The sequence below is a fragment of the Osmerus mordax genome, chromosome 3, assembly GCF_038355195.1.
Source record: "Osmerus mordax isolate fOsmMor3 chromosome 3, fOsmMor3.pri, whole genome shotgun sequence".
Lineage (NCBI taxonomy): Eukaryota > Metazoa > Chordata > Actinopteri > Osmeriformes > Osmeridae > Osmerus > Osmerus mordax.
The window spans coordinates 16,849,176-16,876,135 of NC_090052.1; the positions used below are offsets into that span (position 1 = coordinate 16,849,176).

General features: G+C 44.1%; 3 protein-coding genes across 4 annotated transcripts; 1 reads left to right on the plus strand and 2 right to left on the minus strand.

Moving 5' to 3' along the window:
• The first annotated feature begins 1,710 nt into the window (after positions 1 to 1,710).
• Positions 1,711 to 7,261, plus strand: trim35-13 (tripartite motif containing 35-13). 2 transcript variants are annotated; one of them, XM_067232530.1, is made up of 6 exons: positions 1,711 to 2,026; positions 4,749 to 4,844; positions 4,941 to 5,171; positions 5,299 to 5,321; positions 5,511 to 5,629; positions 5,736 to 7,261. In XM_067232530.1, the coding sequence occupies exons 1-6, from the start codon at positions 1,715 to 1,717 to the stop codon at positions 6,272 to 6,274; spliced, it is 1,320 nt and encodes a 439-aa protein (XP_067088631.1). In that variant the 5' UTR covers positions 1,711 to 1,714; the 3' UTR covers positions 6,275 to 7,261. The 2 variants fall into 2 exon arrangements, with proteins under 2 accessions (XP_067088631.1, XP_067088629.1); XM_067232528.1 differs by lacking the exon at positions 1,711 to 2,026 and adding an exon at positions 2,169 to 3,955.
• On the minus strand, positions 6,774 to 12,532 carry slc27a1a (solute carrier family 27 member 1a). Its single transcript, XM_067232527.1, has 14 exons — positions 12,132 to 12,532; positions 11,934 to 11,981; positions 11,652 to 11,819; positions 11,131 to 11,525; positions 10,841 to 11,008; positions 9,992 to 10,061; positions 9,768 to 9,859; positions 9,376 to 9,485; positions 9,024 to 9,233; positions 8,799 to 8,925; positions 8,578 to 8,715; positions 8,212 to 8,376; positions 7,971 to 8,117; positions 6,774 to 7,651 (listed from the first exon to the last, which is right to left on the minus strand). The coding sequence occupies exons 3-14, from the start codon at positions 11,816 to 11,818 to the stop codon at positions 7,494 to 7,496; spliced, it is 1,947 nt and encodes a 648-aa protein (XP_067088628.1). The 5' UTR covers position 11,819; positions 11,934 to 11,981; positions 12,132 to 12,532; the 3' UTR covers positions 6,774 to 7,493.
• A 4,837-nt stretch (positions 12,533 to 17,369) lies between these two features.
• On the minus strand, positions 17,370 to 26,603 carry LOC136940590 (adhesion G protein-coupled receptor E5-like). The gene is made up of 19 exons (XM_067232780.1): positions 26,223 to 26,603; positions 24,275 to 24,346; positions 23,862 to 24,002; positions 23,475 to 23,627; positions 22,938 to 23,057; positions 22,686 to 22,808; positions 22,527 to 22,567; positions 22,305 to 22,418; positions 21,643 to 21,796; positions 21,257 to 21,376; positions 20,813 to 21,000; positions 20,542 to 20,706; positions 20,090 to 20,284; positions 19,710 to 19,927; positions 19,504 to 19,570; positions 19,289 to 19,380; positions 19,030 to 19,198; positions 18,734 to 18,829; positions 17,370 to 18,162 (listed from the first exon to the last, which is right to left on the minus strand). The coding sequence occupies exons 1-19, from the start codon at positions 26,269 to 26,271 to the stop codon at positions 18,121 to 18,123; spliced, it is 2,319 nt and encodes a 772-aa protein (XP_067088881.1). The 5' UTR covers positions 26,272 to 26,603; the 3' UTR covers positions 17,370 to 18,120.
• Between the last annotated feature and the right edge of the window lie 357 nt (positions 26,604 to 26,960).

A 26,960-nucleotide genomic window follows, 5' to 3' on the forward strand; every position in this document is an offset into this window, starting at 1 on the left:
ACTGAGATGAGGTCACTCCACCTGTTGATCCAAGAAATTCAGTATCCGTGACAATCCTTTAACCCTTGTGCTGCCTTCGGGTCAAATGACCCAAAGGTTCATAACGAACTATCGTTGTGTTTACCCAATTTTACCCAATACAAAAACAAATAAAAATAATTATCTTTTAACCATCGCAATGTGGGGGGTCTGAGACAGCCCAACGGTTAAAAGAAAATTATTCACTTTGTTTTTGTATGCGGTAAAGTTGTCGCAATACGACGGTGGGTCACAATGACTGATGGGTCAGAATGACCCGAAGATAACACGGTTAAATACCAATGGAATTCTTATCTTTTGTGATGATTGTAGTAGGTATCAAACAAAAATACCTAAATAATTAGTAAATTAGTCTAATTACATTAGATGCAACTTTATAGTCATTTTGCACAGTTCGAGTACAGAGCCATTGAAGCCAGAAGACCCAGACCAGATAGACTGAGCTATATAAAGTGTGAACAAGGTAGGTTATAATGACAATAGGGAAGTGGAACAATGCAATAACCAGCGCTAGCTTGTTGAGTAGTGGAACATGCAACAGTACAGTGTAATGAAATACGAGACAATAAACAGATATACTAAAGTACAGTATAAATGACTTTACAGGGTCTTTAACGTTACCGTTTCCTACAACAAACACTGCCTTTTTTCTTTATCACAAGATCAACTTAAGGGTTGTCTACACAGACACTTTCCCATCTCACAAGCATTTATCGGAATCAAAAAAGTTAAATGTATCTTTCTAGAGCAGGCAGTAGGCTGTTCACGTTTCCCACATTACAGATGTTCCAGTGGGATAAAGGCCAGTCATGTAGCCTACTGTGCTCTGGGTGAAAAGTCATGCAAGTTATTGATACGATGATTCTTCTCAGTTGCCCTCGGAATCTGCCAAAGACAAAACTAAATTCACAAGATGTTATCATTAGATAAAGATCCCAAATTGACAGCAGGTACTGTATGATACACCTGGGCAATTGTGTGTAGTAGCCTACCAACATTTAACTTCAGTCTTCAACATGGATATCTTTTTATGATTTCCTTCTCCGAAATCTTTTCTTGGGTTTCAGTTGACAAGGACCATGTCAGCTGTATCAAAGGATAATGTCCTGTATTGTAATGTCTAATCTTTGTCAGAAATATACAGCATGTGCTAGTTTTTGAGTATTTAATTTGAATTGTGCTGTAGGCTACATCCTGTTTTCATTTTTTTCATTTTCTCAGAGATTACTTACCAGTGAATTTCAAAAAAACGTATTTGCCTTAAAAATCATTGATATAATTATTTTACTCTATAATACTTGTTATGGTGTTTGTGCGTCCCAAAAAATACATTGGCCTATTCTTTTGCATTTTTTTTAGCAAGCACAATAAAATACACACAAAAAAAATTGGGTTGTAACATTATATATATTATTCCTCTCCAACACAGTTGTCTAAAAATAATGTTGTTACTTAGTAGTTGGACTTTGATTAATAGTCACAGCCAAATGTTGCCTGCAGTGTGGTGCAACTAGAGTAGGGGAGGGCTGCTTTGGGGAAGGGATTCCTCTAGATCTATATCCAGTCTGACACCCATAGCCTACATACAGAACATATGTGTCTCACAGACCTGGATTCAGACACATAAGTCTAGTACCAGCTCCCAGGGAGAATGGATGGCAATATTTCATCTCTCATGGAAGATGAGTCCTCATGTGCTGTATGTGGGGAGATCTTCCTTCTTCCTGTGGTGCTCAGCTGCGTTTCTTGTGGTTGCAACTTCTGTAACCCATGTCTGGAGAACTTCTGGGAACAGCAGGGTTCTAAAGAGTGTCCTCTGTGCTTTGAGGAGAACCGTGGACCTACCCAAAGATTATGTGTGGATCATGGAGCTAAACTCACCCTCTTCTGTGTTGGGGACTTGGAACCTATCTGCTCACAGTGCAGGAAGTCAGGGCATATGAATCATAGAGTTTACCCTATTCACGAAGCTTTGGAGGACTGTAAGGTAAGCCCAAGGGGCTTACTAAAGCCTGCTTCACTAATTCTGTGTTGTGGGGAGTCCACATCCCATCCTAAATACTTAAACAGAACCTTTTGCCCCATATCACACCGTCACACCTGTCCCTGTTCTTGACTCATGTCATCACATACTCTTGTGATCCCACTTCTCTTTCTCGATTGTAGAAATGCATGCCATTTTGTTCCATTCTTTCAACGTCGCTTAATTCATGCCCATTGGTTTTGCGGGCTGACATTCTACTGAGCTTGGATCAGGATGGTTGACAAGGCTGACACCAAAATAACAAGGATCCCTGACAAGTCACTGTACGACAGCTGGGTGAAGAAGGCCTGGTGCAGATGCATACAGATGTCTAGCCAGTGCTGCCAGAGAGTGGCACATGAGTCCTCCCTCTGCTGAATAATGGGAATCTTGTGTGTCCCTCAGCTGTGTTTCCAATCCTGGAACCCCTCTCCATGGTTCTCTGCTCTAAAAATAGGCCCTCTGGTTACGCGTTTGATATTTCATCTGTCTCTTTAACATCCCATTGTTGCTCACTTGCACATACAGGGGTGCCTGAGTCTCATGGCTCATTACTAGCTTGGTCTTTCAAAAAAGGCTCCATCCATTGCTCTGTTCTAAGACCCTTGAATAGGAAAACATACAATAATATCTCAAAATATCTGACAGGATCTGTACATTTACTGCATAACTTCAAAACAAACAAACATCCAGTACCATATTCATTAGCACAATATCAAAATACCTAGGAGGGTGCTAACTCTCTGCAACATTTTAAAAAGGATCTACATTCACCTTACAGCAAATATGGGAGTGTCTTACTGTGTGACTCCTTAAGAAGATGGATTGGTCAAATGTTAAAAATAGACCAAGGCCAAGTCCAGACCTGGGTGTGAGAAAATTTTCCAAGGGTCAGTTGTGGGGTATTTTCCTACCCAGTCTACGCAATAAGTGCTCTCCATCTAATAATACCTTAATAATAACAAGCTTAATTTGTGGTTATTGGTTTCTTCCGTTTCTTCAATAGGCCACCTTATTCTTGCCGACCCACTTCTTTTCCTGTCTTACAACTTACCTGAGACTATATAACAAAATGAAAGGAATTAATCAGTCATCAAGTCACAGCCCTTTAAGTGTCTGTATCATCAGACAACTTTTTGAAAACGGACAAACTGTCCTGCCCATTTTTATTTCAAAAAATATTTTCAACAACCACATCAGTTATTAGAAAAAGCTGTCCCATCCACAACTGAAAACAAACTTACGGCCGGCCCGTAGTAATCTCTGACATGTCCTGGATATTTTCTCCATTTGTCATTGAAATGGTACCTGCTCTGGTCCTTGAAAGACTCCAAGCTCCTAATCAATTCATTGGACAGTCCTGTAGTATCCCATAAATGGACGCTTGTTTTCCAGCATCAAGGACGTTTGGAAGAGGTGAATCTGCAATGGTGGGAGGAGCAGGGAAACCTTATCTGACCTTGCTGAACTGGTAACCACCTCAGAGGAAAGATGGCAACCAGACAGCCTCTCCACGAGGACAAACTCTCCTGCCCCATTTGTGGAAATATTCTGAAGGAACCTGTTTTGCTTTCCTGTAAACATAAGTTTTGTAAAGCTTGTCTGAAGGACTGCTGGGAGACTCAAGGGGGTAAGGAGTCTCACTGCTGTCCCCTGTGCTTGCGTCATTCCTCAATGGACGAGATTATAGTGAGCACTATGCTGGAGAAGTCCTGTGAATCCTACAGGGAATACAAAAGGAATGATGATCCTCTGGCATGTAAGATGCATGGAGAAAAGCTCACATGGTTCTGCCTGGAGGACTTGGAGCCCACTTGTGGAGTGTGCCAGGCGACAGCAGCACACAAGGGGCACAGACTCTACCCTGTTGAGGAGGGTGCACTTGACTGTAAGGTAGGAGAGGAAATGTTATGTATAAATGGATATAATTACACTAAACACAATTTACATTGTGTACATAAGTTCCCTATCTTATTTGTTTTTCAGTACAGCGTATGTGGTATTGCAATTTGTGTGCACTGTAAGTGGTCCACTAACGCTATTGTTATTCAGTACTGACAGCTTTTGCTACTTATTGATACTTCGACACTCACAAATAGTGTCTACTAGGAACACCCATCTTAACATGACAGAGAAGACTATACAAGTCTTATTTTTTTACAAAACTGAAACTCAAACTGTGTATAAACACTCTTGTACTTCTCCAAGTCTTATTTATTCTAACAGGAATATACTTGTCGCTTCTGGGAGAGTTTAATATTGCTCTAATAATAGACTCATATTTTGGGTGGGTCAGAGGGCCTCTGGGGTCACTGAAACCAGAGTCCCACAAGGTTTCTCAAGTGTGTGCCCCTCCGCATACCACTCATGCACACCTGTCACCTCTGTGACCCTCTCTGGAGATGAAGGAACCACGAGTAAAGCAAGGCTAATGTAGGATCCGACTCTGAGTGGTCACGTCGTCGTTATCATCTCTCTCTGCTCTAAATTAAGTCGCTCAACTGCATGACCCATACTCTTCTGTTGCCATGGCATGAGGCTCATCTGCCTTCTTCGTCGGTCCTTCTCTCTCATTCCCGACACGATGCTGCAGTGGCCGTTGAAAGCTCCATGTCGTGCCAACATCTTGGCCCGCTACCAGCTTGACCCGGTGCTAAAGTGTTGATGTGCTGCTATTCCATTCCAGGAAGAACTCAAGAGTGCATTGAAGCCACTCAAGGAGAAGCTGAAGCTGTACAAGAAGGCTAAGCTTGTTTGTGATCAAACAACAGCGCATATCAAGGTAGAGTATTTTTAGCAGTGCATTGTGACTTATTCTAAGTATATACAGTGCTCACATGTTAATATAGATTGTGGCCCTCCAATCTTGTCATTCCAGAACCAGGCAGAGCATACAGAGAGGCAGATCAAGGATGAATTTGAGGCTTTACACCAGTTTCTCAGAGACGAAGAGGCAACTAGACTGATGGAACTCAAGGCTGAAGAGGACCTGAAGTGTCAGACGATAAACATGAAGCTTGAGGAGATGTCAAACGAGCTCACGTCCCTCTCCAATACAATCAGGATCGTGGAGCAGGAGATGAGATCTCCGGACATACCATTCCTGCAGGTAAAACGATGACCCGTGAACTGAATTGACAAACACAATCTAAACTCAATCTGAAATGATAAAGCAGTACTTGAAAACATGAATACCGTATGTGTCCATTTAAGACATGTATATCTGTCTCTTTCAGAACTACAAGGATACTATTAAGAGGTAAGTGCAGTTAGGGGTCAAGGGTATGACCCATGGGTCAGTCATGAAATAGCTAATCCGACGATACCCAATAACGACTACAAAATAGACCCAGTCTTATCAACACAGGATTCAGACTTGGCAGTGGCTGGCTGCACTCCTTTATAATGGAAATATGACTGTACGACTGTAATCCTGATGTCCTTCCAGAACCTGGCGCAAGCCCCTGGATCCACAGGAAATCTCCGGAGCCTTAATCGACGTGGCCAAGCACCTGGGCTCCCTGAAATTCCACATCTGGGATAACATGAAGAGCATCATTTCATACAGTGAGTCATCGGAGCCTGACGCCATCATTCCACACATCCTTCCTGCCCCATCCTCTCTCCCTTGTATTACTAATTGCGTCTGTGTATCGTCTGTCTCTGCCTATAGCCCCTGTGATTCTGGACCCCAACACGGCGGCGTGCTGCTTCGTCCTGTCAGAGGACCTGACGTCGGTGCAGTGCGGCGCCCAGATCTTCAAGCTGCCGGACAACCCCGAGCGCTTTGACATCAGCGCCGAGCTGCTGGGCTCCGTGGGCTTCTGCTCCGGCCGCCACAGCTGGGAGGTGGAGGTGAAGAACAACTCCTATTGGGTGGTGGGCGTGGCCAGCGAGTCCATCAACAGGAAGGGGAAGCACGTCCTGACGCCATCGGAGGGATATTGGACGATACGGTTTCGCAACGGAGAGCACAAGGCCTGCACCGCCCCTTGGGAAGACCTGACTATGAAACAAGAGCCACAGGTGATCAGGATTGTGCTGGACATGGACAGGGGCAAGTTGACCTTCTACGACCCCCGGGAGCGGAGGCCCCTCTACGCTTTCTCTGACCTCATCATACCCAGGGCGTTCCCTTACTTCTGCACGGCCTGTAAGGAGCACCCTCTGAAAGTCCTGCCTATGAGGCTGTCCGTTTCTGTAGAAATGTAGGGCGCCTGCATGGAGCGTCAACAGACGGAAATGTGTGGAAAAAAACCATACTACCTTACTAACAACATGGTGTGTACTACCTAGAGGTGAATATCAAGTCATTTATGAATGAAGCATGTTTAGTCGATACTTATTTGTCTTGACCTGTGTGAGAATGGTGTGTACTTTATTAAGTAAAAAAAAAGCTCAGGAATATGCTAAATTAGAACTAGCTTTTAAATAATAATAGATAAACGGTTGTCTCTTTAAAATATTCATTTTTTGCATTACACCCAAAAATTGCTTGGAAGGGCAGAGCAAGTATATTATTACTATTCACAATCAGTCATAGTAACAATGTTACTCTAAAGGAAAAACACAGTTACAATAATTTAGCAATTTTAAGTAAGCTTTTCAGCATGAATGCAAGAAATTGTTATGAACTGGTAACTTTCTTGGCTGAAGTTCTCTCTCGGACAGCATGAAGACAAAAGACTTTAGGACACCATGGGCACCAAAGTAAGGCACATAATATTGTGAGAATAATCATGTTAGAGAACAAATCAGCCATTACTTCAAACATGATAAAGAGTCGATTTAGTTTTATGCAATCTTGCAATCAAAAATATCTTGTGTTGTGGGAAATGTGGGCGTTCGCATTGCATGTGGCTTCCCATAATGTGCGACCTCACAGTCTCACCGACACAGTAACTCACTCAAACATGGACAGTCAAGTATTTCCTAAATCTGTGAAACGTTATTTTCAACTAAACTGTGCTTGTAGAACATAACTGCAAGGTTGGAGGCATTTCTGTTCATTAAAACTCTGTAACTAAGGTGCTTTGCCTTTTACTCGCCTTCTAATCATCAGATCTGCTCCTTCTAACAGCATAACCGCTTCAAGTAATACCCACAGAATCCAAACTTTAAGTGCATTGTAGCTCAAAGGCTTAGCGGTGTTCATTTGGCTAACTGAGGAATTAAAAATAAAGTATAAAGGTAAAACTCCCTCTTGTGAGAACTGGGGTATTATTCATACAGTGTTAAAACAATGGTAACAGTACTTCATGGAGACTATTGATTAATCAGTAGCCATTCCATCTATGAGGCCCTGAAGGGTTCAGATCTAGGTAGCTGGTGTAGGGCGGATGGGATGGATAGCTCATCGCATCACTCTGCCTCCTCTTTCTACAGTACGTGTTCAGTTGAGGCCCTCTTCACAGTGCCTCTCCACTCAATTTCATAGAAACATCCGGCCCTCCACTATGGCACTGTGCAGAGCCTCCGTCACAGCCTCATAATGCCCTGCCCTGGAGTTTAGAAAGTAGATCTGGTCAGTTGAGAAGCGCGGGTCGTATCCTTCCCTCTGCAGCCGAGTCTTCTGGATCTTAAATGTGCCTGGATGAGAGAAGCAGACACACACGGAGAAGGAATGGAGTGGAGGAATGGAAAGGGAGTCAGGTGGCTGAGCGGTTAGGGAATCGGGCTAGTAATCAGAAGGTTGCCGGTTCGATTCCTCTCCGGACAAAATGACGTTGTGTCCTTGGGCAAGGCACTTCACCCTACTTGCCTCGGGGGAGTGTCCCTGTACTTACTGTAAGTCGCTCAGGATAAGAGCGTCTGCTAAATGACTAAATGTGAATGTGGGAATGGGAAATAGAATACCAGGGGGCAAAGGGTAAAAAAAAACAAAAAGGGGCCAAAACAGTCTGCTGACCTGTCGTGTCGACTTGTGGTGAGATTCGCAGGAACACAGGACGAGCGTAAGGGGGCAGTGCCTGTTGAACCCCTTGCAGGAAAGCCGCACAGTCAAAATTCCCTGTTGTGTCCGCAACAGCTGCCATCCCTGCCTTTCCCTCCACGCCTGAACAGGAAACACACACACACACAGATCATCCCTCTTCCTCATCGCTCAGGTCGGGTCAATGTGCCATGGGGGAGAGGGAGGCTGGTCTAACCTGGCACTGTCACCCCATACACTGCCACGTCTGCCTGGCCCAGCAGGGTGCTCAGAGTGCCCTCCACCTCCGTGGTGGAGACGTTCTCCCCCCGCCAACGGAACGTGTCCCCGCTACGGTCCCGGAAGTACATGTATCCAAGCTCGTCCATCACAAGGACATCGCCTGGTCACAGCAGGGAAGAGAGCAGAGGAGAGGAGGTGAGGAACACGATCAACTAATGGACAATAAGATTATATGACATCAGGCACAGTTCTAGACTGCTTTGACTGGGGGGGGGGGGTTGGTTGGTTGGTTGGGCAAATACTAAAGCAGCGGCCCTGTATGAAATGCCAAACTGAACCGTAAAACACTGAGGCCCCCCACCTGACAGATATGCCGAATCATTCTTTTTAAAGACATTGTGCGCAATCTTCTTCCTGGTGGCGTCTTGGCTGGCGTAGCCGTCGAAGCGCCGCAGCGGGTCCTGCTGGTTGATCCGACCCACCAGCAGCCCTGGCTCGCCTGGAGGGGACAGAGGGGTTGAACGAGTACAGGCCTGGCCGCTGATTGGCTCGGTCATCCGTTTATCAGATGGGGTCTCTTACCAGGGAGACAGGGCACACAGAGGCCCTGGCTGTCTCTCACCAGCTCCATGGTCTCCTCTTCCACCTTCACCAGGCGGATAGGATACACGTTGGGCAGGATGCGGCTGTTGAACCCACACGCTCCCACCTGCGGAGGAGACCACACAGCTGAAACGCCACGACACGCAAAGAGCCGAAGACTGAAGGCACTTCCGCTCAAGACTTCATGACCCCTCCCCCCCTGACCTTGCCATCCATGTTGGCAATGCTACAGTTGCATTCGGTAGCTCCGTAGAACTCCCCGACCTGGGCGACGCCAAAGCGCTCCGTGAAAGCTTCCCACACGCTGGGGCGGAGGCCGTTCCCGACCGCCAGACGGACCCGGTGGCCCTTCTCAGAAGGACGCACGGGCTGGGACAGGAGGTATCGACAGATCTCACCTATGTACTGCACCACCTGCAGGGTTGTGTGTGGGCATAAGACAGGCACAGACATGATTTACCGAGGGCTTTGAGAATGAATCTTAAAGCAAATCCTCTCATCTGACTGGCACCGTTGTACACACTACCAGGAAATATCAACATGGAGAACCACTCACAGTGCAGTTGTACTTGATACAATCTTCCCAGAAACGACTGGCAGAGAATTTCTTCTTCACCACCACAGTGAGTCCATTGATGAGACACTGCCCTACTCCCATGATGTTACCTGTACAGGCGGGGAAAACAGAATGACAAGTATAAGCAGTGATTAAGTGAGGCCATCAAGCCTACAACTGAAGACAAAAGGAAAAGATAGACACAGAGCAGACACAGACGGGCATAGACAGGGGGAGAGAGTGTAGACACAGTATCCCATAATTCCATACTTTTACATGTCCTCCATCAGAGGCCTTTATCCAAGGTGACGTACGAAAGTGCACACGAGATAATGAAAGTTCCTCACCGTCTGAATACAGAACAGACCCAACTGGCTCTGCGTTTCATTTACCTGCCGAGTGGTAGAGGGGCAGGCAGTCGTAGATGACGTCGTCGGCGCGCATGCGGAAGGCATAGTATCCGAAAGCAGCGATACGATAATACCTGTGGGAGGAAATAACACGGCATCAAAACGGGACCTCAAAACATAGCACCTGGCTGTGCTGTAGCAACATGAAGTCCACCACGGAGCCAAGTGTGTTTCCCATCTGGAAGCCAGGATGATGGAAGACTCACCGGCTGTGTACCACAATGGCAGCTTTGGGGAGGCCAGTAGTCCCAGAGGTGTATATATAGAACAAGCGATCTGTAAGGACAAAGATGGAGGACGAGTGGGGTTGGAGCCAATGGGCAAGGGGGGAAAACCATGGAAACACAAGATGACCCTATCCTTATGTATCTGTAAACCTGTTATAGTTACATAGGAGCTTCTGTGTACTTACATACTATTATACAAGTGGAAAACATGCTTCATGTTTACGTGCACTTGTCCCAGGAGAGTGTCCCATTCCCTTTCCAGTTGAGTAATAATATAGTGTGGTAGACACTTTAATGACTTTATACAGTGTATTTGTGGTTACTACATGTATAAACAGGTACTTCTTAGGAAAAATGACTTTAATGAAATTAAATCACTGCTTTACTGGCTCTCTCTCTCTCTCTGGCTCTCTCTCTCTCTTTCTTTCTCTCTCTCTCTCTCTCTCTCTCTCTCACACACACACACACACACACACACACAAGCTCTTTAAAAAGAAACATTGATACGTGATATTACGTATCCAGCGTAAGCTGTGGTAAAATATAGAGAACAGAAATGCAAGCTGTCCCTTGGCTCCATAGCTAAAACCTACAAGCCACAAGCTATCCCTTGATGGTCCTGGTCTGTGAGAGGAGGGAGCACAGCCTGTAACATTCTCCAAGCTGAAGGATTTAGATTTGAACATAAAGGTTGAGTTTTTATGGCAATACAGTCACTGTACTTCCGTAAAACTGTATGGCTAAAACTTCAAACATAAATTACAGGCCGTTGCCTAAGACAAGCTCGTCATCTTGAGAATGTATCACCAAACCTGAACGGCCGCCTACCATTGAAGCCTTTCAGAGGGTAACAGGGGGGAGGCGGCTGTCTTGATGCTGATGCTAAGATGGGGTCCAGAGGCTGGGCTCCTAGAGAGGCCAGGCGATCTGGACTGAGCTCTCCTGTGCAGAATCGTACCATGGACTGGTTCAGGGAAGAATTGACCTCCAGCATAGCTGACGGGAGAACGGGAGAGATCCAAAGAGCTTCACAGTAACATAGATAAGACAGAATGTAGCCCACCAAATCAAATGGATTGGATTTCCCTCTTCCTCCATTGGCAAAAACCCCCACTTACCGTCAGCAAGCTCTGCTCCAAAGACAATCCCTCGTGATGCGGATACACCGATACAGTGCACGAGGGAGTCAAGACGCAGGTTGAAGTTGATCAGAGCTGCCTCCACCCCGACCTTGGCCAGACCCAGCCACAGGGCCACCTGCAGTGGCCGGCTCTCCATGAATAGGGCTACCACATCCCCAGACACCCAGCCCTGGGCCAGTGCCCACTGGGCCACAGAGTTGGACAACTGATCCAACTGGGTGAAGGTCCATGTCTCCCCTGTGGCCTCATACACCAGAGCTGGTTTATCAGGGTGGAGCTTCACTGTCTGGGCAAAGATGGAGGGGATGTTGCTTCGACGACGCAGGTGCCGCCACAGAGCCAACTTCACTTGCAAGAGCACATAGAGGCCACTGAGAATTTTGAGGAGACATCGTAACGATTACTTGGTTGACATTCTATAGCATAGTCTACGGAGAAATCGATGGCAACTCATTAAAGTAGCACAAAAACACCAAAGGTTTTTGTCAAATGCTCACTTGAGGTCTCTTTTGGCTGTGCGTACTGCAATGTAGAAGTACTTCCATCCACCTATGCCCAGGTAGACTCCGAAGCTTGCTGCCAGGCTCCAGGACCAGGGCACCCCGAGGAGGCGCATCAGGCCCAGGGAGCCCACAGTCACTGAAGCTTTTGCCACATTGCGCATTCTTGCAATGCAAAGGATGGTGAAGAGGAGAAATAAAGTGGGACGTGTGGTCAAGTGTAAGAAGTGTAATCAAGGGTGTAGGCAATTACACTCATTAGACTCACAGTATACCCACTTCTTAAGCAAATTCACTGTTGGAGGATATCCACTTCTTCAGTCACAACTATGCCAAAGGTATGTATAATCGAGATAGGAGAACAGAGAACATCAGTTATTAAATAATCGATCCATTCACTTCTCAGTCAATTTGCCTGAAATCAGACTATTGGCAAATTGTACGTGATTTGTAAAGTAAACTATCGATTACACTTACCTACAGTATGATAGGCTACACGATTAAACGGCGAAATACTTAGAGCGATGTTTTTAACCTTTCACCTAAAAACCCTGTCGAGGAAAACGGGAATACTTGTTGGGTTTCACTCAACTATGGTACGAGTTCCAACTGCCAACGCCAGGTACTGTATTGTAAATGAGCCAAACCCGTAGCTTATCCTGTAATTTAGTAATATTAACTGTAGTTTGCGACACAGTTTCTAGTAAACGCGAATTGTTACTTCATCGTCTATTTCATTAAACATATGTCATTGTTTACGCGTAACCGAGATCGAGATAAAAAAAATATGATACGAAAAGCTATCCAACTGATAAATGTTATATTTTTGAGTGAAACCGCATTCGACTATTCTTTCTACTCCATATTGTGTGTTATTGCAGTGCGACCAGTACAAAAATGCACCACACGTCTCAGTGAGCTCATCTATTTGATAGCGTAGACGCCCATCAAACTCTCTGCTCAATTCAATTGGACGATATCAGACAGAATCCGTTTCAGACCACCCTGCGCTGCGCTGCCATGCTACTGCTAACACTAGCCAGTTGATGCATGTGGGAATTGGGAAACAGCAATAGAAGACTACGCATGAGCTTTAATAAGACAACAGATTATCACATTACTTCAGTCAGATTGGATTAGTATTTGAATTAGGATAGCCTAACGTGTCTTTGATTTTTTAAAATCTGTTCAAGGTGTTCATAGTTGTTTTGGAAATAAAACATTTTCCAGTTCACGTAACACTTTATGAATTGTTAACACGCATTGCCTTCATTTAGGATTGTGTTAGCAAATGTTTCCATTGATTTCTTAAGTATTTTAATAACACTTAAATAAATTGGATATTTGCATTCTCCAGAAGTCTACTCTGCTCATTTCAGACTGCTGGGCTTCTTGCGCAACTCCGAGAAGGAGCTGCTCTGTATTGTCAACCTCTCAGGCTGGAACACACCACATAGCCTACGAAGCACTGCTCGTCTCAGCAGGATGTAGACCTACGGGTCCAGGATAGCGTAGACCCAGAAGCAGACGCTGTGACTGAGACACAGAACCTACGTAATACTACCGACCTTCAGAAATGTATATGAAGAGCTGTGTGTGTTTGTGTGTGTGAGAGAGATAGAGAGAGAGAAACTATTCATAGTAGTTAAACCTAGTGGTTTGTGCTATAGGCTACATGTAGTAAAATGGAAAACTGTACATAATGAAATCTTATTATATGAATACAAGTAACACGAATAGGCCGATTTAGAATGGTGACTTCCATCAGTCAAGGGGAAACTAAAGGATGATGAAATGCAAGTGTCAAAATTGACTCACTATGAAGGGGCCTCAGCACACACAGGAAACTGAAGTGAAGAGAGCCAGTTGGGCCATCATTTCAACATCCAGGGAACAGGAGGAGGATGAGGCAGAGGCGGAGGTCCCATATCGTCCAGAAGGTTTTTTCCTGAATCCTCGCAAGCTTGTCCGGCATGCAGCAGTGCCAACCCACTCAAGGTGTTGCAAAGCAGGGAGAGGATGGATGAGTGCTGAGAGTCCCAGCCAGACCTGAGAAGACTAGGGCAGAGGCTTGCACGCCTGCTTAACGCAACCCCCGCGTGAAGCAGGGGTTGCGTGATGGCCTGTACAGCACTCCACAGCCATGGCACTGCCCAGCAGAAGTGGGCACAGGCCAAAGAAGACCATGGTGGCCCCAAATGCCTGGCAGACTTCCTTTCCTGGCTCAGTTTGTCTTACTGTAGCCCTGTGTCCTTGACTCAGAGCCAGGTGCAGATAGAGGGCGAAGGCTCCAGGGATCCCCTGAGATCCCAGGTCGGCCACCAGCAGGATCTTGGCCAGCTGCAGGAACGGAGCCTTGGCACGCTGGCGTTGTCTCACTCGGGATTTGGTCAGGATGCCTAGAGCAGTGAGGTTGGAGAGAGCCCCTAGGGTCATGGTAAAGCAGGACAGGCTCAAGGAGGGAGGTGGGGTTGGTTCAGACAAGCTGGCATTGAAGGCCTGGGGTCTGGGGTTTGCAGAGAAGTTGAGCTCCGGGAGGAACAAAGCAGAGGACAGGGATGAAACTGTGGACATGATGTGATAGGCCAGCAAGGTGTCATCTGCACAGAAGCAGAAACTAAAAGTCAATTATTCAGAAGTGGAAAAGTATGCAATGATGTCATGTATGTGTTTGAGGTGTCCTAGAGCTTGATTTCTCTCAGAGCTTGATATCTCTCAGAGCTTGATATCTCTCAGAGCTTGATTTCTCTCAGAGCTTGATTTCTCTCAGAGCTTTATTTCTCTCAGAGCTTGATTTCCACTCAGCCCTAGTCAAGCATCATCCAGTACGTACATGTGATGCATGAGAATTTCTGAAGTCTTCACTGCAAGTCTTTTGCTTGCTTGAATGCCTGACAACAGCGGCATTAACATCTCACACCGTTTCATTCTATACAGTATTATTTAATCCGAAATTGGATCTTACTTTCCTATTTGCAGTATGTGTGTCTCTGTAAGAGGGAAAGAGTGATAGGAAAAGTTATATAGGTTGAATGGAATGGATGAAGAAAGAATGTGCAACAGAGAATGATGCCGCTCTGAGGAAATGTATCATCTATCAAGGTCCCAGACACCAGCACGGCTTTGTCAACTTCACCAACATTTATGGCATCCCATAATTTCTGGCACTTTTGTGTCACTTTCACATCTTCTTTTGTCACCTCTCCAATTTTTGTGGGGGGGTACTTTCATGCCAATCAAGGAATCGTGGAGTGGACAAGCAGAACAGCCATAACAAGCTGCAATTTCCTGTCAGAGAGGGAATAAATGACAAAGCAGCAAATGGTTCTACGAAAAGAGATGGGGAATAGGCAGCAACAAAAGAGATTTGTGATGTCAAACCCATCATGTCATTGGATGGGACAAGGCTTCAAATTGATGCCATGAGCAATGACACTCCCTCCAGGTCCATGAATGAAGGGCCTGTATGTGAGGTCACTGGTGCACACATGCCACGCTGAAAGAGATACAAAACAGCTTACTATACATTCCCTAACAATCCTAAACCAATCTATACTATAATGCAAGGAATCTGTGTGTGTGTATGTGTGCAAGTTTTATAGTATGTTTTTAGAGGAACAATTAGCTTGAGAACCAGGCACTGTCCAAAGTTATAATTTTGCAGGTGTCCAGTCCATCTTTGGACCCAAGGATGTGCGGTACCTTGGTTGTTTGGATGAGCACTTCGAGGCCGCTAAAAATAATTAAACATGAAACAGTTGTGCCCAGGAGTCTGTAACTTGATGATTAGAAAATGTCCATTCGACAGGAGCAATGTTCTTACTAATTTAGTCTCCTAGATGGGTTGACGGTGTGTTATTCATGTTAATGTGAATCAGAAAATACAAGACTATTTTACAAAACTTCATAGCACAAAGAAAAAATACAAATGCTAATGTAAACATAGCAAATGCCCCTTCGGCAGAACTGTACATGTAGCATTGTATGATGACTTAGGCCTACAATTATGACAACTAGCTCAGCCATTGTGCATGTCATGACTCCTGTAATTAACTAAATGTCTAGATGTTTGTGGGGGTGAAACTATTTAACAGAGAACCAATATAATAGCCTACATTCTAATCAACAGGACACAAGCAATTGATAATATAGGAAACAACAGATCATTGTAGATCAGATAATTCTATTGAAAGTAAATACAGTTCAAGGAGTCAGATGGCTGAGTGGTTAGGGAATCGGGCTAGTAATCAGAAGGTTGCTAGTTCGATTCCCGGCTATGCCAACCAAATGACGTTGTGTCCTTGGGCAAGGCACTTCACCCTACTTTCCTCGGGGGAATGTCCCTGTACTTACTGTAAGTCGCTCTGGATAAGAGTGTCTGCTAAATGACTAAATGTAAAATGTAATGTAATGTAAATGTAAGTACCAGAGCATTGTCAATTTGGTCAAAATAATGAGAAAGTGCTTTTATGATGTGCATAAGTGACTAGATGATGTGGAGGTACTGCACTTTTTAGAATTTCAAATGTCACCTGAGAAATGCAGGTACCAAAGCCACTTAGAAAAACTTAGCACTAGCTGCACTATCTATAATTCCATAACTGTGTGTGTCACTGACATCTTACTCACTAACTTCATCACAGACACTGTGCACTAAAATATTAAAGATGGAGTACCACAATCTTTGTCATGTACTGGATTTTGGTGGAGATGGTAACCTTTGGAATGTCTTGCATGTAAATGCATCACCGCCTGATATTTCAATGAAGCATCAGCTTACTTTGCACAATTAGTCACAGATGAAACTGGATGAAATGCCACAGACTGGAGCAAAGAGAAAGAGCCGAGTCTTACCTGTCTGGTGACCAAATCTGCCTGTCTTATCTCCAGTGGTGACAGCCTCAGTCTGTCACACTCAACTCAACAGCCAGGGGTGTTGGTAGCTTGTCTCTTCTCAGTCTCTCAGCACTTTATAGTCAGAAACCGTCCCTGTCCTCCATTCACCGCTCTCCACACTCTGCTCCCGCTCTCTTTCTCTTTCCTTCTCGCTCTTTCCGTCCCCCCTTTCCGTCTCCTTTTCTCTCAGTGTTGAGCCTACCCGTGACATTTTGTGCGGCGAATCTCTTCCACACCACGAGACTACGTGTCATGTCATGTTTAACAGTGTATTCATTTGGTTTCCGTCATGTTCAGCTGTCATTGGCATGGATTGCCTCAAAGGCACCTGTGTGATCCTGAGGACATTAGCTTCAAACAACAAAACGAAACACCATGATTAAAGATACCATGACGCCTTTCCCCTCACCATTCGAGGTGAGGGGAAAGGGGAAAACACAACGTGCCCAAGCAAGGCACTTCACCCTACTTGCCTCGGGGGCATGTCCCTGTACTTATTGTAAGTCGCTCACATGATCAGTAAATAATTATGTCATTTCATTTTCATGAAACCTTTTGATTCTACAGAATAGCTGAAGCTATAAATAATCTATCTAAAAAATGTTTTTGAGACTGGCTGGCATCCCTGATGGCACCTCTTCTCCTTCCTGCTTCACCACACAAGATTAGAGTCAGACTAAACCGACTGATACTAACCGGAAAACACTTTTACAAATGCAAGGCCAACATTTTTACATAATAGCAATGGATTGCAGTGACATTTCCTGTTTGCATTTCTTAAATGACTACGAATAATTAAAATCAGACTTCAACACTTCAGACATGTAATATTTTATTTGTACAAAAAATAACTGATGAAGAGTACATGTTTGGTACGTTATTGCATCAATCTTTCTATTTTATGAATATTAATATCCATATTGCTGTTGCACTTAATAAAATATTCTTAACATTAAGCTAAAAGGAAAAGCTTATTTGTGGTTGTTCAGAGCTAACTTTACAAATATTCCTGCACATAGCAACCTCCAGGTCAAGGACGGGCATTGTAGCTAATCATCAGATGAGACTATAACACAGAATAATAAAAATACTGCACATTTTACATTCCAATTCCATCTTGCTCCCTTTTTGGATAGATATGGTTTGAAAATATATAAATACATATATGACATGAACATACAAACACCAACAGAAAACATCTAAGCAACATTTGATCGTTTTGTCATTGATGCTTTTCCTCTTGATTGTCTTAAAAAATTATATAAAGTACCTGGATGATACTGAACAAATTATAACTAAGCCAATGTGTAAAACAGAGATTTGCCCAGCTTCAGTTCGAAATCTATCAGAACTGTCTATGTAACAACACATAAAATACTACAATACAACATACAATAAATAGCCTTTTATATCTTTCCTCTCAATGCTTTAGACCAGCTCAATATTTACAGTACGTGCTATTAACAACATGGCCACCTCCTTATCCAACCTCAGGCTAACAGGGTTTCCATGTGTGAACTAATTACAAAGTCCGACAGTGTGAGAAGATCCTTGATCATTAATTGTTTGGTTAAATGTGAGACTCTCCAGTGTTCTGGGCACTCTTGGAAGTCTAGGAGAAAACAGAGAGCACACAAAGAATCCATATACATTTTGTTAAATGTGCTCGGACAACTCCCAGACTACATGCATCACTTCACATAACAACTTCCTTTCATAATTTCTGGATTACCTCACTCATTTTTGCTTGTAAATAGATCAAAAAGTATCTCCTCAGTAATTGTTCTTCCTTTGTGTTGCTGAGGTCATTTTTGGATGTTCTTCAGTCTCATTGGAGGGGAAAGAACTGGACAAATTCCATCTCTGCTCTAGTACTATACACTGCCCACACATAGCTCATTGGTTTAAATTAACGGTCTGATTTATTCAACGGGTCTCTGGAGGGTTATTTTTCCATTAAGCAGTAAAACTGCTAAAAGCAATTGGCTCCACAAAATGCCTGGTCAATTTAATTGGTATTTAATGGGAATTGTATTACATGGATACCTTTGTTGTACTTTAATAGGATTGGTCTAAAACTGGGGAATGTAATTAGGGGGAATGCACTGGTTGTGGTTGTTAGATGAATGAAGATATAATGAAAGATGTAACATCGCAAGGGTGACTACAACTTTCTCACAAACCTGGGATTTGCTTGTTTGGTTAGAACTGAACTCTGAGTACTTCTTCTTTTCTGGTGCACAGACCCTGGATAGGAACTTGCTGTACTCCTCTCTCACCTACAAGAAGCAAAAACCAAAGAGAGCGCAGTCATTCCAAATGTGCAGTACATTTCTATACAGACCCACGTGCAGTAACAAGCATGCTTGTGAGTATCTTGATCGAATGAGGTGCAGTATTTCTAATGTATACGCGCTAATCCACTTAGGAACTGAACAGTGACCAAAAAAACGGTGAAAAGAGTGTGTGTGTGACTCACCGGTTTGGAGAGCAGACAGTGCATGACAAAGATCAACACTCCTTGGAGGCTGTTTAGGATGGTGAAGAGATAGGACATGGCCAGAGTGCCCTGGTCAAACTGGAAAACGCCAAAGATCCACATGGTGCCCAGCACACACAGCTGAGCCACCGCAGTAATGGTGAAGGCCCTGCAGAGAGTGCCAAAGAGCACACGTTGAGATCCTGAACATGTTTGACCGTCCAATGGCTAGTCTGGCGGCCTAGTCCGGTGAACTCACTTGATCTTGCGTAGGTTGTCGAGGTCAGGGTTGAGGCTCGAGAACTTCTGGGCCAGCTTCCACACAGTGATGAGGAAGAAGAAGACGTTCACCTAGAGGAGAAACAGGGATTCGGTTCGTCTTTCAGGTCAGGATGAGAAAAACGTAGGATCAAACAAATGTTGATCTGTAGACAAAGGGTACTTTTCTTTGATCTATGCTCCACACTTACTCACCATGATGATGACACAGACAGGGCCAAAGAAACTCCAAATGAAGTTATCTTCCAGGCTGAGCCAACAGCTAAAACACACACAATACACATTCATGCTGAGTATCTGTACATGACATACAATCCCTAAATTGGTATATTGAACAATATGATTGAAATGACTTCATTCTCTTCAATTCAGATTCAGACTAGAGGGCAGTGGCAACTCACTAGCGCGTCGTGCCATATCCCTTAGCATTGATAATGGCAGACAGGAGGACGATGATGGCAGGGACCCCATAGCCCCCTGCCATCATGTAGAGAGGTTTGAAGGTGGTGTTGAAGACCAGCACCACCATCCTGAAGAGCTGTACCCCCTCCAGACACATCCAACAAAACGCTGCCAGGAAGAAATAGTGCAGCAACCCTGCGACAATCCCACAGCTAACCTGAAGGGGGAGACAGAATCAAGAAAAAAGAGAGAGAGAGAGAGAGAGGATTAGGGTTCGTACAGGACAATCTCAGATGCTTTCATAGTTGAAATAAAGAAACAAAATACTATTCTTTGTTCACCCTCCCCGATGCGACGCTATGATTGTGTCACAAGTTACCGGGTTCTCTGTGCGGGTGATGCCGGCGAGGAAGACAAAGTCTGCAATGAAGAGGCTGATGCAGAGGTGGAGGTGGATGGTGTTGCGGGTGCTCTGGATGGAGCGGAACAGGGTGAAGGTGAGGATGCAGAGGAACAGGCAAACTAGAGACAGGGACAGGCCCACCCAGGTGATCACCCGCAGCTGGAACTCGTCCTGTTTCGGGGGAAGATGGATGAACAAACGGTACAGATGGAAAAGACAGGCGGACCTGTTGTAATGCTGACATCTCAATATCGGGTTAGGGTTCAACTTAGGGGTACACTTCGTATCCAAAACAAGACCTTCGAGATGTTTGATAAAACCCAACGCAAGAGAGGTCACCCAAGGTCACGCCATGGCGACAACGGAGGGATCGAAACGAGTGTGTGCTATCTGTTGGGGTGGTAAGGTAGCTGCAGGTATACCCTCACCTTTACTTCATGGAGGGCCATGAGCACAGCAAAGCTGCTGAGGTGACTACAGGAGCACACTGTGTAATCCGTCTCGGACTCCAACACAGTGCAACCTCGGTCAGACCACGATCCACCGTCCAGCTTGGGCTCCCAATACACACAGCTACGCGACCCATTATCAGACTGGGAGACAAGCGCACAGCACTTTAGAACGGTGGAGTCACTGACGCTACGACAATCAGGAAATGACGGCGACGAAGTTGAATGGAGACGGTGTTTTTCGTTTTACCTGCTGCAGATGGTAAAAAGTGAACACCACGGGCTCTGTGAGGAGCGTGGTGTTGGTGTTGCTAACGCTGACCGTCACCACTTTGGAGTTGAGTTGCGTCTGGTCCTCAGATTTCTTCCCGCTCCTAAAGAAGGTCTGTTTGGATGTATGCAGACCCTTATAGGTGAGGAGGGATATGGTTGCAAAACCTGTGATGTTCACACACAGGGACAGGAAGCAAGTCTGGGGTTAGTCAACACCCAGTAGAAGTGGACAGTCTATTTCTCCATAGGATATCAGTACAGTCATGCTCAACGTTATAGCTTTTAAGCTCAATGCTAAAGATGGGATAGGTAAAGCTCCGCGGAGGAGCACTTGACTAGATGAAAATCTTGCAGGTTCAAATCCCCTGCTGTCTGTCTTTGGATAAAAGATACATTCCATGTCAATGAAAATGAGTGTAACCTGGGTAGGATGACGCATCTCCTGCAGCAGTCTCCCAGCTGCTGTTCAGACGTGTGTGTTTGGAGGACAAGGAGACAGCCCCCCACGGGACGTCTGCACCTCTCTTCAGCAGCTCCACCTCTGTCAAGTGATAACATTTAGATCCCACCAAACACAATAAGGACGTGTTTGTCAATTGAACAATAAGGTAAGTAGCAACAATTTTGATTAAAAAAAAAGAAAAAGAAACAGTTAACCCGGTCACAGAAAACATAACTGACCTCTTGACTGCTTCTGTGTGGTGGCTTTGAAGCCAAAACAGTCCTAAGTTTATGTCTTGCTTTGAGAACAGGAAAGTACAGGAGGGACATAAATATTGCTCTTATGTTCTGCTGGCTCTCTCTTACCGACTTGGTTGTAGGAGCGACTGGTCCTGGGGCTGTTCATCATGGGTCCGATCAGCTTTAATGCATTCTCCACAAACTCCAGAAGGACTGTCATTTTCCTGTTATCATTAAGTGGCCCGCCTTGCAGGAGCCCATCTATCATAGACAACAGAGCCTAGACCCACACACAGAGGGGAGGGAGAGGAGAGGAAGGGAGGAGGAGGTTGTTGAGGAGAAATGAGGAGTACGAGTCAGAACCAGAGACTGTACCAAATACCTCAGCCCAACAACGCATCCTGAATTTGATCAGATAACAATATATAGCAGACAGAAGAATTCTGCTTAGCACAGTAGTATTATGGTGATACCTCCTGACCCATGTTACACATTATGGGACATGAGCATCTATGTGTGGCAATAAAATAGTACGTTATTTTTAATAAGCAGACACTTTCATCCAAGGCGATAGACAAGGGGGTATTTGAACATGCAACCACTTGATCCGCACTCAAATGCTTTCCCACTGAGGTATCCCCATCCCAGTACAGTATGCCATATGTGGTGAGGTGTACCTCCAGCATTGGTGGAGATGTTATGAAGTAATTCGCCTCCCACGTGTAATGTGTGCCGTTAGGTAGTGGGTTAATCTCTGGCTGTAAATGGAATGAGTGGAAGTACTGTACCTCCAGCAGGAACTCTCCCTCCACTTGCCGGGCCCCCACCAGCCCTTCTGTCTCACTCAGCTCCAGACAACTGTTCCTCAGCAGAGTCATTACGTTCTGTATATCGGGGAGCATCTGAGAACAAGGGAAGGGAAGAAAGACAGAGAGGGGATTGATGACACACAACATAGAAGGTGAGGGATTTTGCACTGTCGTGGAGTATGCAATGATAGAGACTCCTACCTCGAGATTGTCGTCAGAGTTAAATGTCTCACAGTTCAGCTCTGTGGGAAAACAAGAGTGGATTTAGACATTGAAATGGAGTAGGGTGGTGGTGAACCCCTTGCACATGGCGCATGGAACATATATTTTAGAAACAGTTGAGTTTGTGAATCACTTCACCTTTGCACCTGGACTGTTCATTGCCATAGTTGGTGAATCCGACGTGGCAGGCACAGTTATAGCCATCAGCTTTAGTGGTACAGTTTCCATTTCCACAGAGTGAAGGATCTATCTTACACATCTCTGCAGATAAGAGACTTAGAGCCTTTAGGTATTAAACATCTCTTGATTCACACTTATGAACAACACTTTGAGCACTCTACAGACATCTGTAGCCTATTCAACACACAATAGATATGTTACAGATCTTACCCTTGCATAATCCGTCATTTTCACGTCTAAACCCAGAGTCACAGACGCATTGGTAACTTCCTTGGGTGTTGTTGCACTTATGCTGCCCACATATGTCATCCTCTTCACACTCATCTCTGTCTGCAGAAAATAGTAAAGTAAGAGAGAGTAAATACATTTACATGTAGTCATTTAGCAGACGCTCTTATCCAGAGCGACTTACAGTAAGTACAGGGACATTCTCCTCGAGGCAAGTAGGGTGAAGTGCCTTGCCCAAGGACACAACGTCATTTTGGCATGGCTGGGAATCAAACCAACAATCTGCTGATTAATAGCCCTAACCGCTCAGCCATCTGACTTCCCATAATATAATGGGGAAAAAATTAAATAAAAATATAAATAAGAAGACCAGAGAAGCATGACACCACCAGGTAGATCAGTTTGTGGTCTCATCCATCAAATGTCAAGATCAGACATGTTGAACGTTCACTTTGGGCTTTGAATGTAAACCTACTGACAATAGCAGTAAGCACACACCTTCTTTCAATGTCCACTTACCGTTACATGTGACTCCTTCACCAGGAAGAAAGGTCTCCTTTCCGTTACTTGAGACAAAGCCAAGAAGACACGTGCAAGAATAGTTGCCCATCGTATTGATACATTCTGAATTAGGACCACAGATATCCTCGTTTTCAGCACACTCGTTGACATCTTAGGGGGCAACAGAAAGACATAATGTCAGCTCTGAAGTGCATGCATCATATGGCATTACAGTAATATCATGCAGCATTGTTGGTGTTTTACAGTAGAATAAGTCTCATCACATTTTCTTATATGTTTTAGGAAAATAAACATTTCCTGTATCATAATTATATGAATTATAATTATGTATAATAATTATAATGTATAATATAATTATATTATAATAACAAACACTTTTTTTACCTTGACATTTTACAGACTCTGAGGCGTTGAAGTTCCTGTCCTGTGGAGTAAAGCCCAGATGACACCGACAGTAGTAACTGCCATTGGTGTTGAAGCACTGAGCATGTTCAACACAGATAGGATCCTCACACTCGTCTATGTCTGAGAGAAAACACCAGACAAACGAAGGAATACAAGCGAGCGATAATGATTAATCCTTCACTAGAGAGATGAATGACTATTGAAAAAGTAAATAAAAAGCTACAGTACAGTGAGCATTTTCAGGATATACATCCAATAAGTATCTATTGAGCAATGTTTATAAAATAAGAAAGCAATGCAGAAATTACTGAACCTAAAAACGAACTTTTGAGAGAACATGTTATTTGCACATCATTCTCTGATCCTGTTCTCCAGATGAGAGATACTCATACCAATGCATGTATTTCGTTGTTTTTGGAATCCTTGGGGACATCCCAGCACCATCTCCAAGGAGACAAGAAGAGCTACAAGGGAAGCGGAAGTATGTCACTTCAGTGCGTAATCTGTAACCCTATGCTTTTCAAACAGGTACATTGTGTGTGTTCTCTGATTATTTTGAGATAAATACACTATCTTACTTTGAGGAGATAATGTAAACATCTGGCAGTGCCTTCTGCAAATAAGTGCCCTAACATACTGATTTCCTTTGATTGTTGTTGTTTCCACACCAATTGTGCTCACAGGATTTGCCTGTATAACCCATGAACCCCATGTGTCTCAAGAGGTGACAACTTCCTGTGTAGCAGGAAACTGGCCATTGGCATAATATTGGGGATAATGACTATTGCTAAAACAGGCAGGTCAACTAGGATTGTGGCAGAATTAGACACCAGTAGTAGCAGAGTGGATCATTTGAGCAACATTAAGGTTTTAGTTCTGTTATACTATGTTGATGAATCAAATAAACACCCAAGAAGTTAAAATAATTGTCTCAAAAATAATAATTGCTGCAAACCAATATATTTTCATTGTGCCAGACAGACAAAATTGTTCTAGTTGCCACTGTAGCTCTCCAAGGACTTTCCCAGAATATTACAGTCAACCATACCAGTAGGCCATTTTGTTTTTTTGTCAGAGATCATCAAAGAGTTCCTTCCTTCTCACATTCAGCTCTGTGTTATCATGTTGCTGTGATGTCATGGCAACAAGAGGGACAATGTTAACTTGTCTGAAAGAGTTTGCGTAGTTGAGCGTGTCTGTGAGAAACCGATGTGTGCGAGTGTACATTAAGAGAGTGTTTGTGAGTGTGTGGGTGTGTGTGGGCATTATCAGACAAGTATTTTGGTCAGGGATGAGCTCATGATGTATATCCATTAAAAGCACAGTGGGCCTCTGTAGAGAGAGACCAAAAAAGTTTGGGTTGAAGAATAGAGACTGTGTTTTTCTATCTTTCCATTTCCCTCTCTCACTCCCTGTGGTTCTTATTCATTCAGTGTTCCCTTGGGCTTGGAGATTTCTGTCTCAAAGTACAGGATAAAAGCTTGGAGAGTGTTAAGACAACAGGACCACTTATTATGAATCAGTGTTGAGAATGTTACTTTAAAAAATATGCAGTAATGTACAGTAATATGTGACTTCCTGCACCAAAGAGCTTTAAGGCAAAAATGTCCTCTGTCAATTGTAGTCCTATGTACATTCCAAATTTGTGAAATGTGGCGAGTAGTTAAAATAATTCACAATACTGCCACGTGGCAAACACAAATAAACCACAGAATATTACTTTAGTTTTTAAATAGCTATAACTATTTTACTATTTTATCGCAAGAGGATTAGGGTTGCAAGCTGATGAAAACGTTAGATCATTGGTTTTAGTCGTCAGTCATAGGAGCTTAGGGAAATAACAAAGTGCATCTGTGTAATCTAAGTGAATATTTCTCAGTGAGCTGTGAAAAAGGATGTCAATTATAGGTAAAAAACATAACTAAACATAATTAAAGGTATGTTGTGAGTTTATTTCAACACACACATACAGCAAGTTGATAAGTTAATAAAATACTACCCAACTGTGTAGCTGCTGAAGCTGAGGATGAAACACACAACTCACTAGAAATCATAGATTAGCAAAGACTGATCACTAACACATCACTAATAAATACATGAATGTAAATATTGTAAATTATAAAAGGCCATACTTTTAAAGTATAAAAAATGGGCCAGTTTGTTTTAAATCTGATAGAGAGCGACAAAGAGGAGTTATCCCCAATGAAGTCTCCTCATCAGCACGTTAGCGCCTCAAATTCCACTGAAGCAAGTTTTCCAACCAACCTAACCATTTTACATCGCAGAACCTTCTCCATGGCAACATGACAACTAATTAAACAGATTCCCAATGGGACTCACCCAGCATCAGAAGACATTCCCTGCTTATCATGGTGAGGAAGGAAAGCATTGCCTCAACGCAAAATAAACCAGGGCTTAACCCTTTTAACAGTTAGCCAAGGTGGGATACTGAAGAAATGTCTTCTTTTGTTTTCCAAAGTGTTTTGTATTCTCTTACAGCAGTGAGAAGTTCAGAAGAGACTTCAGCCTATGCACTAACTCAGTCAAACGACTGCTGTGACATTTAGGGCTCTGCTGACATCACCAATACAGAGATAAAAGTACAGAATGTTTTTTGATCAGAGGCCTAGAACTTGCTGTCAGTTTCAATCTCTCTGTCTCCTCCTCTCTTCCTCTTTCTTTCTTTGTCTGGCAGTGGAGGTCTGGGCTTCTGGGCTGTTTCTGGCTCTCTGACATGCTGGGGATTTCTGGGCCGACTTTCAGCTGACTTGGTGTCTGAGTCACGCCCCGGGGACAAGGATGGAAAAGAGGAGGGGTCGGCTGGGGAGCGAAGTGGAGTAACTTTGCTGCTGCTGCTGCTACCACATGGACCAGCGGTGGTTGTGGTCTTTGTGAATGACGACACGAAGTGCAGCAGGGGAGAGCTATCTTTGTCGCTGTGTGTTCCTTTCCTTCTCTGTATGGGCCCCCCTCCCCCCTTTCCAACAGTCTCCATCGTCAACCTTTCTTGTCTCCGACTTGTCCCCTGTCACTTTAACAGCTGTGTTGACGCACAGCAGACACACAGTAAGGTTAGGA

Bases quoted from the DNA above. Each gene is read 5' to 3' on its own strand.
- slc27a1a (XM_067232527.1), bottom strand. From the start codon at position 11,818: ATGCGCAATGTGGCAAAAGCTTCAGTGACTGTGGGCTCCCTGGGCCTG. The intron at 9,860-9,991 runs GTGAGTCTTCCA...TTCCTCCCACAG, and splicing joins GCCATTGTGGTACACAGCCG to GTATTATCGTATCGCTGCTT. The intron at 9,234-9,375 runs GTGAGTGGTTCT...ACAACCCTGCAG, and splicing joins GTATCAAGTACAACTGCACT to GTGGTGCAGTACATAGGTGA.
- LOC136940590 (XM_067232780.1), bottom strand. From the start codon at position 26,271: ATGCTTTCCTTCCTCACCATGATAAGCAGGGAATGTCTTCTGATGCTG. The intron at 23,058-23,474 runs GTAAGTGGACAT...TATTTTCTGCAG, and splicing joins TGAAGGAGTCACATGTAACG to ACAGAGATGAGTGTGAAGAG. The intron at 22,809-22,937 runs GTAAGATCTGTA...TCTTATCTGCAG, and splicing joins AAATGACGGATTATGCAAGG to AGATGTGTAAGATAGATCCT.
- trim35-13 (XM_067232528.1), top strand. From the start codon at position 3,554: ATGGCAACCAGACAGCCTCTCCACGAGGACAAACTCTCCTGCCCCATT. The intron at 5,172-5,298 runs GTAAAACGATGA...TGTCTCTTTCAG, and splicing joins CGGACATACCATTCCTGCAG to AACTACAAGGATACTATTAA. The intron at 5,322-5,510 runs GTAAGTGCAGTT...ATGTCCTTCCAG, and splicing joins TACAAGGATACTATTAAGAG to AACCTGGCGCAAGCCCCTGG.